The following is a 17,096-nucleotide window of genomic DNA, read 5'->3' as shown; positions in this document are numbered from 1 at the left end:
GACTGTTAACCTGTAACTTCCCTTAGTCACCTTAATCTTTATATATATATTTATATATATAAATATATATATAAATATATTTATATATATAAATATATATATAAATATATTTATATATATATTTATATATATATTTATATATAAATATTTATATATTTATATAATTTATAATTTTATAATATATATTTTATAATATATATTCTTATAACTTATATATATAAATATATATATTTACATAAATATATATATATAGTTGTGTGTGTGTGTGTATACATATATGTTTAAGTTTAACTTAAGCAATCTCTGCACCCAACCTGGGGCTTGAACTCACGACCCCAAGATCAAGAGCTCCATACTCTACCAACTGAACCAGCCAGGTACCCCATAATCTCTGCAAACTAAGGTGCTCCCCCCTTCCTTGCTTACTTCAGACTGGCAAAGGTCCCTAATTCATGTTAACAGAGATGCTAACATTTATTTTTGTTTTGATGGAAAAGAAGAGAAGCATTTTTAGAATGACCATAAAATAAAATAGTGTTCTAAAAGGGGCATAAGGAAGACTTCAGTAGGAGATAGCAATTTCTTCAAAATGTTTTCAACATTCCACTTTGAAGAATACTTTACCTGAAAAGGTTTACATGCAATTACTGCATCCATTTTAGAAATAAAAACAAAACAAAACAAAAAAACAATGCACTTTTTAATCTGGGAAATAGTTCTTTTTTTTTTCTTTTCTTTTTTTAATCTGGGAACTATTTCTGAAGGCTTGCAAAAACAACTGAGCTCTCAAGGCTGACTGGAAAGATTTAACTTTGGTGACTACTGCTTGGATTTAAATACAGTTCCTAGAACATCACGTCGTTCAAGTTACTCACAAATTACAAGGGCTATGCTATGTTTAAACTTACAGACATAAGATTTATTTGTAATTCTAAATGGTAAATCATGAAAATCATAAAAATGATGCTTGTTTAATATTATTTTCCCTATGTGGACAAATTAAAAAACATTCCCCTAGGAATCCAGACAGACATACACATGTATGTGTAAAAATTGTCCATTAAACAGGATCTTTTGGAGGATACCTTCATGACAGCTTTTTTTAAAAGGCGAAAACATTAATTTTTCTACTACATATTTGCAAAGACAGATATTTTCCACCCCAGGGCTGTAGAAAGAAATGTGACTTCCCTTGAGTCACAGTCACTTAGGCTAGGAGGAATAAGCCTATTGCCAAAAGTGACCATGACTTTCCACGGAAAAAAGAAATGGAGGTGATTTTCCACCAAGAAATTAAGACAATTTACTTTTTTTTTTTCTGATCACTTAACTGCTATGAACCTCCAGACCCATTTTTAATTTGCATGTTTGGATGCAAAGAATGAAATGTTCTTTGACCCAAATATGTATTTCCTTATCCTTGGCAAACAGATCTCAGCCATATCCTGTGATGTTTCCTCACACTAATTTGAGATCCTTTTCTCAGGAAGTTTCCCAACTGTTAAAATACGGGATGAGAAAACAGAAAGCAACATCTAAGTCTCAACTGCATTTAGGGTCAATTGTTCAGAGGCAAATTCTCAGGGACAAAGAGTTATCATCTCAATGCCAGGTCCTAAGAGCAATTGGGCTATAGGACAACTCAAGAGAGAACTCTCATAAAAGTGTCATTTAAAAAAAATTTTTTTTAAATGTTTTGTTTATTTTCGAGACAGAGAGAGACAGAGCATGAACCGGGAAGGGGCAGAGAGAGAGGGAGACACAGAATCCGAAGCAGGCTCCAGGCTCTGAGCTGTCAGCACAGAGCCCGACACGGGGATCAAACTCACGAACCGCGAGATCATAACCTGAGCCAAAGTCGGACACTTAACCAACTGAGCCATCCAGGCGCCCCAGAAGTGTCATTTTTAAAACTAGTAGGTATTGGGAAAAACAAAGCCAAAAAACTAGTAGGTATTGGAACACCTGACTGGCTCAGTCAGTGGGGCATGTGACTCTTGACCTTGGTGTTGTAGGTTTGAGTCCCATGTTAAGTATAGAGATTACTAAAAAAATCTTTTAAAAACCCCACAAAATTAGTAGGTATTGTTTTAAAAGTATAGATGAAACTTGTCTATTCCATTTCCTGAGCATTTATTTCTAGTGTGTCAAATGTCCTAATGACTTGGAAAAGTTGTGACTTTTCTCTATTAAAAGTCATCTATGGGGGCACCTGGGGGGCTTAGTTGGTTAAGTGTCCGACTTTGGCTCAGGTCATGATCTCATGGTTTGTGAGTTCGAACCCCACATCAGACTCTGCTGTCAGCACAGAGCCTGCTTCAGACCCTCTGTCCACCCCTCTCTCTGCCCCTTCCCCACTCGTTCTCTCAAAATAAATAAACTTCGAAAAAAAAAAGTCATCAATGGGTGTGGAACCCTTAAAAATCTGTAATATTGGGGCCCGTGGGTGGCTCAGTTGATTAAGTGTCTGGCTCTTGATTTCAGCTCAGGTCATGATCTCATGGTCGTGGGATTAAGCCCTACATGTGGCTCTGTGCTGAGTGTGGAGCCTACTTGGGATTCTCTCTCTCCCTGTCTCTGCCTCTCCCCCAGTTGCAAGCTCTCTCTCTCTCAAAATAAATAAATAAATGTTAAAAAAATAAAGCAAATGATCCTTTAAAAAAGTCAAATAAAAATCTGTAATATTGACCATGGCATTACAACTATGAATTACAACTATGCCACCTCATAGACTGCCCAGCATATGACCAACGATTAGCCAGTGTTGGTCTGCTAAGTGTAGAAGCAAGAATACTATTTTCAAAAACCTTGGCAATCTCATTGAGAATGTCTTGGTACTTATTTTTGGATGACACATGTCTGGTTTGTTCCAAAGTCCGAAGATTTCTCTGGATTTTCCTCTTCTTCTGCTGCAGGGGTAGCTGTGCATCTTCAATCATAGACTGGCTATGCTTCATTTCTTCTGGGGCCTGGGAATCTATAATAGCACGGCTCTCCATGTCTCTGGCATGATCTGCTTCCTGAAAAGGGAATATCAAGATGTTGACTTTTCTCTGATTCCCCCATCTCACAAATTCATAAGCTGTGTAAGGCAAGTTAATGTCAAAATAAAAGAGGTCCTCAGGTCAGAGTTCAACGGCCAGAATCAGCACGTGCTCATGGATTTTGAAGTAGGTCTTTGGAAGGGATTATTTCATCTTTTTGAGAAATATAGCAGTGGTGGCAGGCCTATTGTGAGCAAAATTCTCAATGGCTCCTTTAGCGCAAACATGACAGATCACCTTAGTAACAAACATACTCCAGTGGGGAACTGATGTCTTAGAATTCCCTGAATGGAAGGATTTCCATCTGCTAGAGACTTCAGTTGAGGAAACTAAGACTACATTATTCACGAAAACACAGCTAACACCCTGAACATCCAGAACCTGACTGAACTCTCACACCTCAGCCATATTTATGGAGATCTGTAAGCCAGGAAGGCAGAGACCTTTGTTCTAATGAAGGAATAATTCTCAAACTACCAACTCTGAAAAACCTGCAGGGTTTTCTGGAACCAAAATGGAGTAAGAATATTCGAGCTCATACTAATTTCCCAAATAAATGAAGAGTAAATGATTGTATAGAATTTGGACAGGTTGTTAAAAAAAAAAAGTTTTCTAAGGAGACTGGTGATCTTCCCATTTCATTAGATGATTGACACAATAAATGAAGTCTAAGGATACAAGTATTATCAGATGACAGATCAGTATCACCTACATAGGAATAGTTAACCAGGCCAGCAGTAAATAACAATAGCAACTGTAGCACCTAATATGTTGCTGAACATCTAATATGAGCTAGGTATTCTACCCACTTAACATGTTTTAACTCATTTTTTACTGCTGTGAATTAAGCACTATTATTATTCTCATTTTATAGCTGAGAAAACTGAGGCTCAGAAAAACTTCTAAGTGCCCAGAATTACATAGCTAGGAGATGCAGCATTCTTAGTGACATTTGGGGAAAAATTAAATATTCAATAAGGACTAAAATTCTCTTACTAAATTAAAATATTCCACTCACAATATTCCACTCACATTGTTTAAAAATATTCATACATTAACCAACATCAGATCACTTGTAGTTTTATCTTATATATTTTTAAAATTAAAAATTGACAGTCATTTCTTAGAGGCAACCACTTTAATTAAAAATGATGCAGGGGGCACCTGGGTGCCTCAGTCCCTTAAGCATCCGACTTTTGATCTTGGCTCAGGTCAAGATTTCACCGTTCGTGAGTTCAAATCCCGCACTGGGCTCCCTGCTGTCAGTGCAGAGCCCGCTTTGGATCCTCTGTGCCCTGCTCTCTCTGCCCCTCCCCCATGTGAGCGGGCTTTCTCTCTCTCTCTCTCTGTCTCTCTCTCTCTCAAAGAAACATTAAAAAAAGGTAAACTCTTTAAAAAAAAAGATTGACTCAGGAAAATTATGGGTAGCTCTGCCAGGAAGTACCTAATTAGATAATTTTGTTAACTTTTTCCAGGGAGTGACAATTATTGACAACTAAAGCAGTAACAGTGAATTAATTTCATTAAAAATGAGTGAAATAAACAATGATGTATTTTCACAGATGTTGACAAAGATTTTAACGCAAGATTGTTATGAATCTTCAGTTGCTTATACCAGGGTAATGGTGCTCTGACCTGACGGACTGAACACATTTGCTCCTGAAGCATTTAGAAAACAGTTTTCATGTGTGAGACACTGGTTTGTTTCAAGTTATCCAACGTGTAAAACATGAGAGGTATTTTCCTATATCCTATTGACCAGAACTATGTCTTAACAACTTACCTGCCCACCCAGTGAGTGATGAAGTTTACGATGAGCATTCAGAAGCTTTGAATGGCCCAGAAAACTACCTTCACAGTCTAGGACAAAATTACATTCAGCATAAATTTGGTGCTGCATTTTCTATTTCATTCCCTTGGATAGGGATTTTATATATATGACTCAACTCAGCTGGCTAGAGTAAGAGATAAAATTCCCTACTTTCAAACCATGTCATGTATAGTGTTTTCAAGACAACAGTAAACTCTGGACATGAAGATCAGTCAAGTCAACTTCCACACATGGTACTTATTATTTTACATTCAAAGACCAATTACTTAACCTCTTTTGTAGTTGCTGGTGTCTCCAAGATTTCTGTCAATGTGTTCCCTGGTTGGTTCCGGATGACATCAATGATCAGCTTTTTGGTCCTTACAAAATTGAGAAGAGACAGACTTTCAGACAGCAGTCCTGATGCACAACCATCTGCTTTTCCCGAGGGAGTGCACAAACACATGCAAAGATAATCCCTGAAAATAAAAGTCTTTTGGAAATTCACATCTGCTCTGAGGCTCCTGCAAGTTCGCTAATGCTTGATAACTGAAGTCTGGGTTTTACACACTGGATGTCGTGGGATTATGGTGTCAGTAACACGGGGACAGGTATGTCATAGGATTCCTTATCTAAACACGTTTCCTTCTTTGTAGGCTGGGACTATTATTGATGAGTGGGATGGACGAGTGGTGCCGATATGTCCTGCTACCACAGAGGATGCAGGAATGGTATCTAGTACCCTTGCCTCTTTCCCGACTTTAATAATGCTTAAGCTTCTGAGCCTGTTTAATATATTCTAAGCCTTTAGGAGCCAGTCCAAATGTTACCTTTCCTGCTCTGAGAAAGTTATGAAATGGTGTAAAGGCCCGTGGGAGCGAGCGGTCCCAGATGGGCTGTGGGGGCTTTGGCTGCTGGCTGACAGAGCCGCTGGGAGGACAGTGTTCAAGAGCCTCAGGTCCCTTGGAAAAGCTAACTACTAGGCTTGCGTCCTTGTCTTCCTGGGGCAGCTAAGAGAAGAGCTGCTCAATGAAACATCAATAGCTAGGAAACTCAGCTGGAGGCGCTAAGAGCACACTACTTTTTCCCATGTGTCCCTTCATGTGGTCAGCCACCCCTTCCTAAAAGATCAGGTTATGTAATGATGTGAAAAAATTTCAACATAAAAGGCAAGAGGTCAAGTCTGTGTACTTTTACATGAGTGGCAAAAATAGTGGAGATAGCTTCCTTTCCAAAAAATGGAAACATAAACAGAAGCTGCCTAAAATTATCAACAGGTCTAACTGATGACGGAAGTCTCACTTTTTTTGCTGCTCTATGGTATTTAACCTCACTAGTTCCAAAGGCACTGTGTGACATCACTAGATGATATATTTCCCCTTCAACTACAGCAGGAAATGTTCACATGGCATGAAAATTAGAAAATGAAAACACAACATTGTTCTTGTCGTGAAACATCAGGGCAAATGACAGAGAAAATCCTCACGGTTAATTCCAAACATATTATTTTTGAAAATAGGATAAAATCCAATAAACCATCTGTAAACACTTTTGTCATTTATTTATTTCAAGTCTATATGAGAAGAACAATTATAGCCATTTCCTCTGGCCCATGACCCTTCACTCCTGGGGATTTACAGGCTGTCTGGGAATGTACAAATACTCCTCCGAGAGTCAAAGGTGGACACACAGCTGATTACAGCCATGTGGGCGAAGGCACTGTTTCTAAGGCGGCTGCAGCTTAGAGAGCCAAGTCTGGTTTTCTCCTCACACTACTCCTTCTACCAATCATCATGAATGTATTAAACAGGAACATCAAGTTCAAAATGAAAACATTGGATGATTTAAAAAATATAGACACAGTGATGGTTTCATATTTGAAACAACATTCTAGGAACTACTTATGGTACATGTTTCCAGGAAACTCCCAGCTCATCTCTTCAGAGAGGGTATCTGATGACCAAAATGACTAGGGTCACTAAAGCATGCTGTGCAAGGGACAAAGAATGTTTGTTAAGGAGTTGATCAAGGACAAACTGCCTATACTGCATTTTTGTCTTGGAATTCTACTTTACGTCAAGCCTGTGGAATCCCCTGCCAAAGTTCTATCCTAGGCATCTCGCATGTAAGGAACCGTCCTGTTTCAGGATAGGGAACTATCTCCCCCTACAGTATGCCTAATGGTTATGGGTACTGGGGTCAGACAGATGTAAGGTCTAATTGGGGCTCCTGCTGCTTACTAGCTGTGTGGACTTATACAAACTATATAACCTCAATGACTCTGTTTTTTTTTCATTTATATAATGGGATTCTCTCAGAGGACTTATGGGAGGACTGAAGGGAAAGTGGCACGTAAAGCCTCTCAGTAGGATCTGACGTGTAGTAAGCACTCACGTGGTCATTAAAGCTGAGCTGCCCAAGATGGCAGCCATTGGCCACAGGTGGCCATGGACCACTTGAAACATGCCTGGTCCAAATTGAGATGTATTAGAGGTGTAAAACACACACTGGATTTTGAATGCTTAGGATGAAAAAACTAACAGTTTTTTACACTAATTACATATTGAAATACTGACATTTTTGATACATTGGCTTAACTAAAATATATTGGAATTATTATTAATATTTATGTAAGCTCTATGCCCAGTGTGGGGCTTGAATTGATGGCCCTGAGGTCAAGAGTTGCATGCTCTACCAACTAAGCCAGTCAGGCACCCCTAAATAAAATAAATTGGAATTGATTTAACTTAAAAAAATGTTCATTTATTTTTGAGAGAGACAGCATGAGTGGGGGAGGTGCAGAGAGGGGGCAGAGGGCAGAGGAACTGAAGCGGGTTCTGTGCTGACAGCAGAGAGTCTGATGGGGGGCTCCAACTCAGGAACTATGAGATCATGGCCTGAGCTGAAGTTAGATGCTCAACCTACTGAGCCACCCAGGCACTTAATTTCACTTTTTTTTTTTTTAAACGTTTATTTATTTGAGAGAGACAATGTGCACGTGTGGACACAGGAGAGGGCAGAGAGGGAGGTGGAGAGAGAATCTCAAGCAGGTCCCATGCTGTCAGCACGGCACCTGACACGGGGCTCAAACTCACAAATTGTGAGATCATGACCTGAGCCAAAATCAAGAGTCAGAGGCTTAACTGACTGAGCCACCCAGGCGCCCCTTCACCTGTTTCTTTTTCTTTTTTATCTTAATTTTTATTTATTTTAATGTTTACTTTTGAGAGAGACAGAGCATGAGCTGGGGTGGGGGAGGGGGGGTGGTGGCAGAGAGAGAGGGAGACACAGAATCCAAAGCAGGCTCCAGGCTCTGAGCTGTCAGCATAGAGCCTGATGCTGGGCTGGAACTCAGGAACCATGAGATCATGGCCTACGGCAAAGTTGGAAGCTTAACCGATTGAGCCACCCAGGTGCCCCTTTCACCTGTTTCTTTTTAAAATGTGGTTTCTGGGTTTCTCTGCTGATGGCCCAGAGCCTACTTGGGATTCTCTCTTTCCCTCTATCTCTCTGCCCCTCCCTGCTCATGTGCGCATGCATGCTCTCTCTCTCTCTCAAAATAAATAAACAAACATTAAAAAAGTTAAAATGTGGTTTCTAGAAATCTTAAAATTACTTGTGTGGCTCACGTTGAATGTAGTTTGGCAAGTGCAAGTTTGGAAAATTCCATTCTTATGCAGGAACCTCACTGTGAGAGACGTGTCTTCCACTGAAGTCCACTCACTGGACCTGGTTAGTCATAGGACTTCTGCACTGAGGGGAACCTTCGGGAAATAGTTCAATCCCTGATTATACAAATGAAGCAACTAAGATATAAGAGGCTCAGTGGTTACACAAAGGTCACTCTGTTTTCCAGGGTTGCAAAACACAAGTTGAATGCTCTTTCCATATCATCAGCCTCCACAAACCTGTACAGAGGTGCCTCAAATGTGTCCCCAACCCCTCTTCCACTACCCTTTCTTTTTGTGAGTGAAACCTCCAGTTCCTTAAACCTCTTCATGAGAGGGTTTAAACAGAATTCATAGTTTTGCTCACATTTGTTTGCCAATGGTCTTAAGATGTGTCCCCTCCTCACCCCAGTGCAAACACAAAATTCTAGATAGGGTTTAGCCACCATAAACCAACTGGTTAGAGTATCGGCTCTGTGGCTGTTCAAACAATATGTAAGAAATGCTGATCAAACCAAGGACTCTACCACCCTCCCTGTTTGAGGAAGTATCTAATTCTGAGGAAGAATAAAAAAAAAAAAGCAAGAAAGAAATACACCAAGGATGGGGCACCTGGGTGGCTCAGTTGGTTAAGCACCTGCCTGTTGGTTTCAGTTCAGGTCACGATCACATGGTTTGTGAGATGGAGCCCTGCATCGTGGTCTGCACTGACAGCATGGAATCTGCTGGGGATTCTCTCTCTCTGCCTCTCCCCTGCTTGTGCTCTCCCTCCAAAATAAGTCAATAAACTTAAAAAGAGAGAGAAATACACCAGGAAGTTTGTTCATCATAGCTGTGTTCAAATCCTACTGTTGGTGAATGAGACCACGTGGTGCTTGTAAACTGGCGTGGCCCCTCAGATTTGACCATTCCAGTCACATGGCATCTTTTCCTATGCTCTGAACCAGTAGCATCCCTGAGCCTCCCCCTCTGCCTGACACTTTGTCCAAGTTTGAAAAGGAGTTCATGTTTGTGGAACCTAAGGAACACTTCCAGTTGTTTAAAATTCTTCTAATACGATTATACATTTTTATCACCAGACATCAAATACCATCTTAGCCATTTAGTGCCCCTGCTAGTTTTGGACCAAAAGCAAAGAAATCTTTCAGGTGGGATGATAGATGCTCCACTGAATCATGTGGTAAGAAAACGAATTCTTGAGAGATGACAACTCAAAGCTCTCAGGCAGCAAAGTATGATTGCAACCCACAAATGTTGCCTTCTACTTAAACACGCATACTTTTGTAGAAAAACAACCTTAATAAAGGCCATAAGGATCATGTTTTTTTAAAAATTTTTTTTTTCAACGTTTATTTATTTTTGGGACAGAGAGAGACAGAGCATGAACGGGGGAGGGGCAGAGAGAGAGGGAGACACAGAATCGGAAACAGGCTCCAGGCTCTGAGCCATCAGCCCAGAGCCTGACGCGGGGCTCGAACTCCCGGACCGCGAGATCGTGACCTGGCTGAAGTCGGAGGCTTAACCGACTGCGCCACCCAGGCGCCCCCCCCCCCTTTTTTTTAAAGTAAGCTCTACGTTCAACGTGGGGCTTGAACTCACCACCCTGAGATCAAGAGTCACATGCTTTACCGACTGAGCCAGCCAGGTGTCCCAAAGATCACACATTTAAAAAAAATTTTTTTTTAATGTTGATTTTTGAGAGAGCGCGAGCAGGGGAGGGACAGAGAGAGACGTACAGAATCCAAAGCAGGCTCCAGGCTCCGAGCTGTCAGCACAGACACTGACACGGGGCTCAAATCCACAAAGTGCAAGATGACGACCTGAGCCGAAGTTGGTACTAATGCGACTGAGCCACCCAGGCGCCCCATGATCACACATTTTAAGTTGAATCATAAGTTAAAATGAGAGAGATTTGCAATTGTGTAGTTTTTAAAATAATTTATAAAGTGTTAATGCAGCCTTCATTTGCTCATTGCATCCCTTCCTTCCCCTCCCCCTTTTTATAGATGAGGAGACTGAAGCGTAGGTGAGTTGCTCAGAGTTCTATGGCTAATAAGAGACAGATTCAGGCTGTCATCCAAGGTCTCCCCAGGATTCCTCAACCAGGTTTTTCTGGTTTGTTTTTTCAATACCACCAGGCTTGGTACTATTGACAGAATGGCGGTAGCCCAAACTGAGGTGCCTTATTTAATAAACCCACAGATGGGAAACAGAATGTTTCTCCCTATCCCCATATGTGCCTTCATGTGCCTCAGATCTATTAGTCAGTCTTTCTCTTTGGCCTGGAAAGAAGTCCCAGCATCAGTTATGCAATAACTGCTTTGCTATCATTCTCATTATTTATTCTAAGTTTCCTAAGAATACAAAGAGCAGTGGCCTTGCCCTCAGTGAGTTGTAAAATCTTGTGATCAAGAGTGTAGGCCCTGCAAGACTTAAGACCATCTGAGTCTGAATCCATTTTCCACTCACGAGCCATATTGCCTAGGAAAGAGTTTTTGTCTGTTCTGTGCCTCATATGTAAAATATAGTTAGTAACCTCTACCTCTTGTGGTTGCCAAGAATATAACATGACAAATTTCATATATATACGAAGGAATGAATATACATATTATTATCTACCTGTATCTATAGGATAGTGCCTGTCACATGGTAAGCACTCCATAGGTGTTTGTTATCATCTTCATCTAACTATTAATTAGCACGCTATGAAGTTTACAAGCATAAGGATATTAACAATGTCTCAAATTCTTCTACTGCAGGTGCTCCCATGAAGATGAGTTATTCATCACTGTAAAGCTAGTTATTTTGTAATTAATCATAAGGGGACGTTGGTGAAAGTTAAAAACACAATCTGTTTAACAAGGAAGCAAGAAAGTTTTTTTTTTTTGTTAGAGAAAAGCCAGATACTTTCATATCCCAAATGCTCTTCATTCCATGATTGGCCATTTCAAACTAACTTCCTGAAGGCCTTGTCTGATGTTAGTTAAATTCGGTTCTGTAATGAAGATCCTCAAGAAGTATGTATTATGTTTGAGATAGGAATTTGGTTAGCTTGGAGAAAAGACATCCCCATAAAACTTTTCAAATCAATATTTAAAGTGTGTATTAATGGAGAATCCATGATACAGGGCACATGAGTTTAAAGCACGTCAGGGACTAGCTACTTGCTTCCCATAATTTTAGACTTAAATTTCCTCACCACAAAGAGACAGACTTGGGCTGAATGGTCTTCAAGCTTGCTATCATTGACACATTTTATAATTGTCTGTTATTAACAAGATTTAAAAATATATACCTAAAATATATGTCTTTGGAAGTAAGGTTTGCCTAACATCATGAAACTAACTCTGTTCAATCTTCTGGGCAATATCCAAATCCCACTTTCAAGGAAGGCTACTTGGACAATCTTCTCTTCAGGTTGTCGTCCACACTGATCACCGGGCTGCTTAGTGAGGGGCTCTTCCTATGGCAGGATCTTAAAATATGCCCAGAAGAAGACTATCTAGACCCCAGAGGTCCATGAAAGCAGCAAATTATCAAGAATTATTAAAACACTAGCCTAGTAGTCCTTTTGTATACATGAAAAAGTCGATCATACAATTCACTACGAATTGCAAGGAACCCCAGGAAACCAAAAGAATCTTGAAAAAGAACAAGTTGGAAGACTTATGCTTAGCAATTTCAAAACTTACTGCAAAGTTACAGTGATCCATATAATGTGGGACTAGGATAAGGACTGACACAGATCAATGGAATAGAATCAAGAGTCCAGAAAGTCATACGTGTATGGTCAATTGGCTTTCGACAAGGGTATCTAAGTCCATTCAAGGGAGAAAAATAGTGTCTTTAAGTAATAGCGGTAAGACAAATGAACATGCACCTGCAAAAAAAAAAAATGAAATTGGGCTTCTGCCTTACACTAAACACAAAAATTAGCTCAAAAGGGGTAATACACCTAAACATAAAAGAAACTATAGAACTCTTAGAAGAAAACATAGGAGTAAATGTTCAGGACTCAGGGTTGGGCAAGGATTTTTTTTTTTTAATTTCAGACAGAGTGCAAGTGGGTGAGAGAGGTGCAAGGGAGGGGGGGGAGGAGGAGGAGGAGGAGGAGGAGGAGGGGGAGGAGGGGGAGGAGGGGGAGGAGGGGGAGGAGGGGGAGGAGGGGGAGGAGGAGAGGGGGAGGAGGAGGGGGAGGAGGAGGAGGGGGAGGAGGAGGAGCAGAGGAAGGAGAAGGAGAGGAAGGAGGAGGAGGAGAGGAAGGAGGAGGAGGAGGAAGGGGGGGAAGGAAGAAGAGGAGGAGGAGGAGGGAGAGAGAGAGAGAGGGTGGGGGAGATAGGGAGGGAGGGAGAGATATGACTCTGGGATCCTGACATGAGCTGAAACCAAGACTCAAGACAGATACTCAACCAACTGAGCCACCCAGGGGCCCCAATGATTTCTCATTTCATGACACCAAAAGCACAAGCAACAACAAAAAATAAACTGTCCTTCATCAAGTTAAAAAACTTCTGTGCATAAAAGGACATTACCAAGAGCATAAAAAGGCAACCCATAGGAGTAAAAAATATGTGCAAGTCATAAATCTGGCAGGTGTCTACTCTCTAGAATATAGAAGGAGCTCTTAGAACTCTGCAACAAAAAAGACAAACCAAAAAACAGGCCCAATACTTGCACAGACATTTCTACAAAGAAGGTACACAAATGGCTGACAAGGACAACTCAACATTATTTATCATCAGGGGAATGTAAATCAAAATCACAACGAGATACTACTTCATATGCACTAGAATGGCTGTAACAACATAAAACAGAAAATAAGTGTCTGTGAAGATGTGGAAAAGTTCGAACTCTTATACCTTGGTGGTGGAAATACAAGATGGTAAAGCCACTATGAAAAGAAGTTTGGCAGTTTCTCAAAAAGCTAAACTTAGAATTACCTTATGACCCAGCAATTCCACTCCTAGGTTTATATCCAAAAGAAGTGAAAACAGGTGTTCAAATAAATACTTGTACACAAATGGTCACAGCAATACTTTTCACAATAGTCAAAAGGTACAACCCAAATGTCCATGATCAATGTGCTGTATCCATACAAGGGAATATTATTCGGCCAAAAACATAATGTGGAGTCAAAGAAGACAGATGCAAGAGATCACATAGTGTATGATTGCAATTATATGAAATGTCTAGAAAAGACAAGTTCATAGAGACAGAAAGCACTAGGGACGCTGGGGCAGGGCCTACAGAGCCCTGAGGGTAGTGGGGGAATAACTGATTAATAGAAGTTCTGGAACTAGAAAGTTGTGATGGTTGTGTGACATTCTGAATGTACAAAATGCCACTCATTTGTATACTTTAAAAGGTTAAAATGGTAAATTTTATGTTATGTTTATTTTACAACAATAAGAAAAAAAAACCACTGGTTCTACATAGTATGGCGGTTAAAGGAGCAGACAGCATTTGCTTCCAGCACATGCTGGGGAGCTGGGACAGGGCCATCCAAGGGCTGATGTAAGTAGGACAATGGACCAGGTTTCCCTAGCTAAGATATATGGTTGCCCAACATACCTAACTTTTAAAATCAATTCCAAAAATTCGCAGACCCATCAACGCTCATTCAGAAACAAGTATAAATATATATAAATGTAGGATATTGAGAATATGTGGTATTTTAGACTACCCACTTTGTGATTTCCATTCATTAATGCATACAAGTGAGTTGAATGCATTTAGAAAATGATGTTCAACTAACAGACAAAACCAATTACAAAAACATTTCTTCCCATTACTTCTAAGGACAAAGCATATGAGATCATAGGATACTTGCCCTAATTTAATTTGCATGGCAGAACCACAGAGTCTCTGCATTTCCAGTTACCTTTATAATTGGCAATTTCTCAGAGGAACCCAGGGAACAGATTGCAAAGCTTCCCCTGTCTCTGTTGCCCTGCTCTGTGTTGTCTCTTTGCAAATTCAATATGAGTTGGTAATCAGCAGTCTAAGGAAGTACCTTCAACTCTTAAGAGGCCAAGAGTGTGTAAGAGTTCTGCAGCTTGGCTTCTGTCCTGCAATTGAGCTGTACTCCCCACCATCAGACTTTAGACCCCTGGGAAGCAGGGACTGCTAAGGGCTTCTTACTGCTGTCTCCCCAGCGTGAAGCCAGGGCCATGGATACAGAACGGGTCCTCAAAAGATCTGCTACATGAATGCATGAAGCCTTAGATGATCTGAGGACAAAATAATCAAGCCTAATTAGAAGAAGCACACATTGCAGCACAGGACAATGAACAAGGCCCCCCCCCCCCCATCATTTTATGGATGAGTGTGAATATCTGGGAAAAAATTAACTGGAAATGAGCGCTGTTTGAATCATGTCAGCGGCAGAACAGAAAGCTCTTGTTACAAATGAAAACCATGTCAGAACTCTGGACGTGTAACCTGGAAGTAATGTGTCAAGTATTATTTAAATACATAAGTATTCCATTTTGGTCACTGTTTCTACGTCCATTCTCCACCTCACTCCAACACATCACTCATAGAACATGCATCCTTGTTTACATAAGTTCTTTTTTTTTTTTAATTTTTTTTTAACATTTATTTATTTGAGACAGAGAGAGACAGAGCATGAACGGAGGAGGGGCAGAGAGAGAGGGAGACACAGAACCGGAAGCAGGCTCCAGGCTCTGAGCTGTCAGCCCAGAGCCCGACGCGGGGCTCGAACTCACGGACCGTGAGATCGTGACCTGAGCTGAAGTCGGACGCTTAACCGACTGAGCCACCCAGGCGCCCCTGTTTACATAAGTTCTTAAAAGCCATATTGGTTGCTGAGCAAGCATTTTGGTTTATGGTGTTTTGATTTACGGTGATGTACCTCATTCTTTCTCATTCTTTACGTAAAGGACTGGTGTGGGATATCTAAGAAGCTTTGATGGAACCAATGCGGTAGAAATTAAAAGTGTGAATGCTTCATTTGAAATCTTTGGGCAGGAAGTAGGGTGTAAGTCAAAGCTGGTAAACATATCCAGGCTTAGTTTAATAGGAAACCAAGTTAATAAATCAAATGACAGTGGGATATCTTACCATGTGTGTGCCTTTTCTGTAGATATTTTATGCCAGACATTAAATTTGGTTTAAGGCACTTCCTTGCCAATCTTTTCACCACTCTGAAACACTTATTTCCCTTCAGTTACCTAAGGATTTTTACAGGCAGAATCAATCACTTTGTTTCTTAAAAGAAAGGAATAAAAGTGCTCCACGGCAAACAAACAAACGAAAAATAGCCTTTATAAACTATTATAAACTAAATTACAAATTGTATTTTGTTCCCTTTTAAATGATACTCTATTATCCTTTGTTTGGTTAGATGTTTGATGAATAATGTATTTTAATATTTAGATGTACTAAAAGGATTTGGGGATTCAGTCTATTTCAACTTGCATAGTTGAAGACGCATAATCGGAGACATGTGCCCGCTGAGCCCCAAACTTACTTTATCATGAGGCTCTGGCCATCAACAGCTTCACCGTCCCCTATGTTGTACTTGCTTGTCAAATAAAGGGAGATCTCAATCTTTGAGAGTTGGCTTAGTGTATTTGCCTTGTTGGGGTCATTGGGGTCAACTGCTCCTTCCCCTGTAGAAAGAAAACATTGTTACTCTTACCATTTGCTCATTGTGATGATGGCGTCAGCAACCCAAGATAAAGGTTTACAGGAAAGGCTCAGTTGCACAGGAGATAATGGTCTTCATAAAAAAAAATTTCTAATATACAGCGAGAGGCTTTTATTTTTTTTGAAGTTTCTTTTTTTAAAAATTAATTTTGATAGAGAGAGGGAGAGAGCGAGCGAGCGAGCAAGCGAGCATGGTGAGGGCAGGGGTTGGAGAGAGGCAGACAGAGAGAAGAGAGAGAGAATCCCAAGCAGGCTCTGTGCTCTAACAGCACAGAGCCTGATGCAGGGCTCGATCTCACAAACTGTGAGATCACGACCTGAACCGAAATCAAGAGTTAGACACTTAACTGAATGAGCCACCCAGGCGCCCCTGTAGTTATCTTCTTAAATAAAGTTGAATATTAAGATTTTTTTGATCTAGACTAGGAAAACTAAACAACTAAATGTCAACCACAGGATAAGCAGAAGGAAGAAGCTCTTACCAAGAAAAGATTCCACACTAGGAACCTCTCCCAGCAATTCCAACAATTCATTCAGCAAGTCCTGTTTATCAGGAGCAATTGCATCCTGGTGTTCCAGCAGGAGCTAAAGCAATAAAGCAATAAACACACATACACACACACACAAATAAAAGTAAATTCTTAAGTGCTACCATTTTTACATCAAGTTCCTTTTCCAGTTTTCCAAGATAATTTTCTTCTCATATTGTTTTAATCTTATTTTTACTTTTTCAAAGTAAGCTTTATGCCCAACATGGGGCATAACCTCACGACCTTGAGATCAAGAGTCGTGTGCTCTCCTGAATGAGCCAAGCAGGGACCCCTATCATTTATTTGAATCTTAATTATAAGTCAGACATTTATTTATTTTTTTAATTTTTTAATGTTTATTTATCTTTGAGAG

General features: G+C 40.3%; 1 protein-coding gene across 4 annotated transcripts in view; it reads right to left on the bottom strand.

Annotated features, from left to right (window-relative positions):
* The window catches only part of IQGAP2 (IQ motif containing GTPase activating protein 2), a 296,761-nt gene that overhangs the window by 9,301 nt on the left and 270,364 nt on the right, over positions 1-17,096 (bottom strand). For all 4 annotated transcript variants that reach the window (XM_043592352.1, XM_043592373.1, XM_043592363.1 and 1 more), the window contains 4 exons: positions 16,676-16,778; positions 16,015-16,156; positions 5,147-5,234; positions 2,808-3,020 (listed from right to left, as the gene is read on the bottom strand). In XM_043592352.1, coding sequence (XP_043448287.1) covers positions 2,808-3,020; positions 5,147-5,234; positions 16,015-16,156; positions 16,676-16,778 — 546 coding nt within the window. The remainder of the gene's footprint in view (positions 1-2,807; positions 3,021-5,146; positions 5,235-16,014; positions 16,157-16,675; positions 16,779-17,096) is intronic.

The sequence above is a fragment of the Prionailurus bengalensis genome, chromosome A1 (genome assembly GCF_016509475.1).
Source record: "Prionailurus bengalensis isolate Pbe53 chromosome A1, Fcat_Pben_1.1_paternal_pri, whole genome shotgun sequence".
NCBI lineage: Eukaryota > Metazoa > Chordata > Mammalia > Carnivora > Felidae > Prionailurus > Prionailurus bengalensis.
This window is presented reverse-complemented; position numbering and strand designations above follow the sequence as displayed.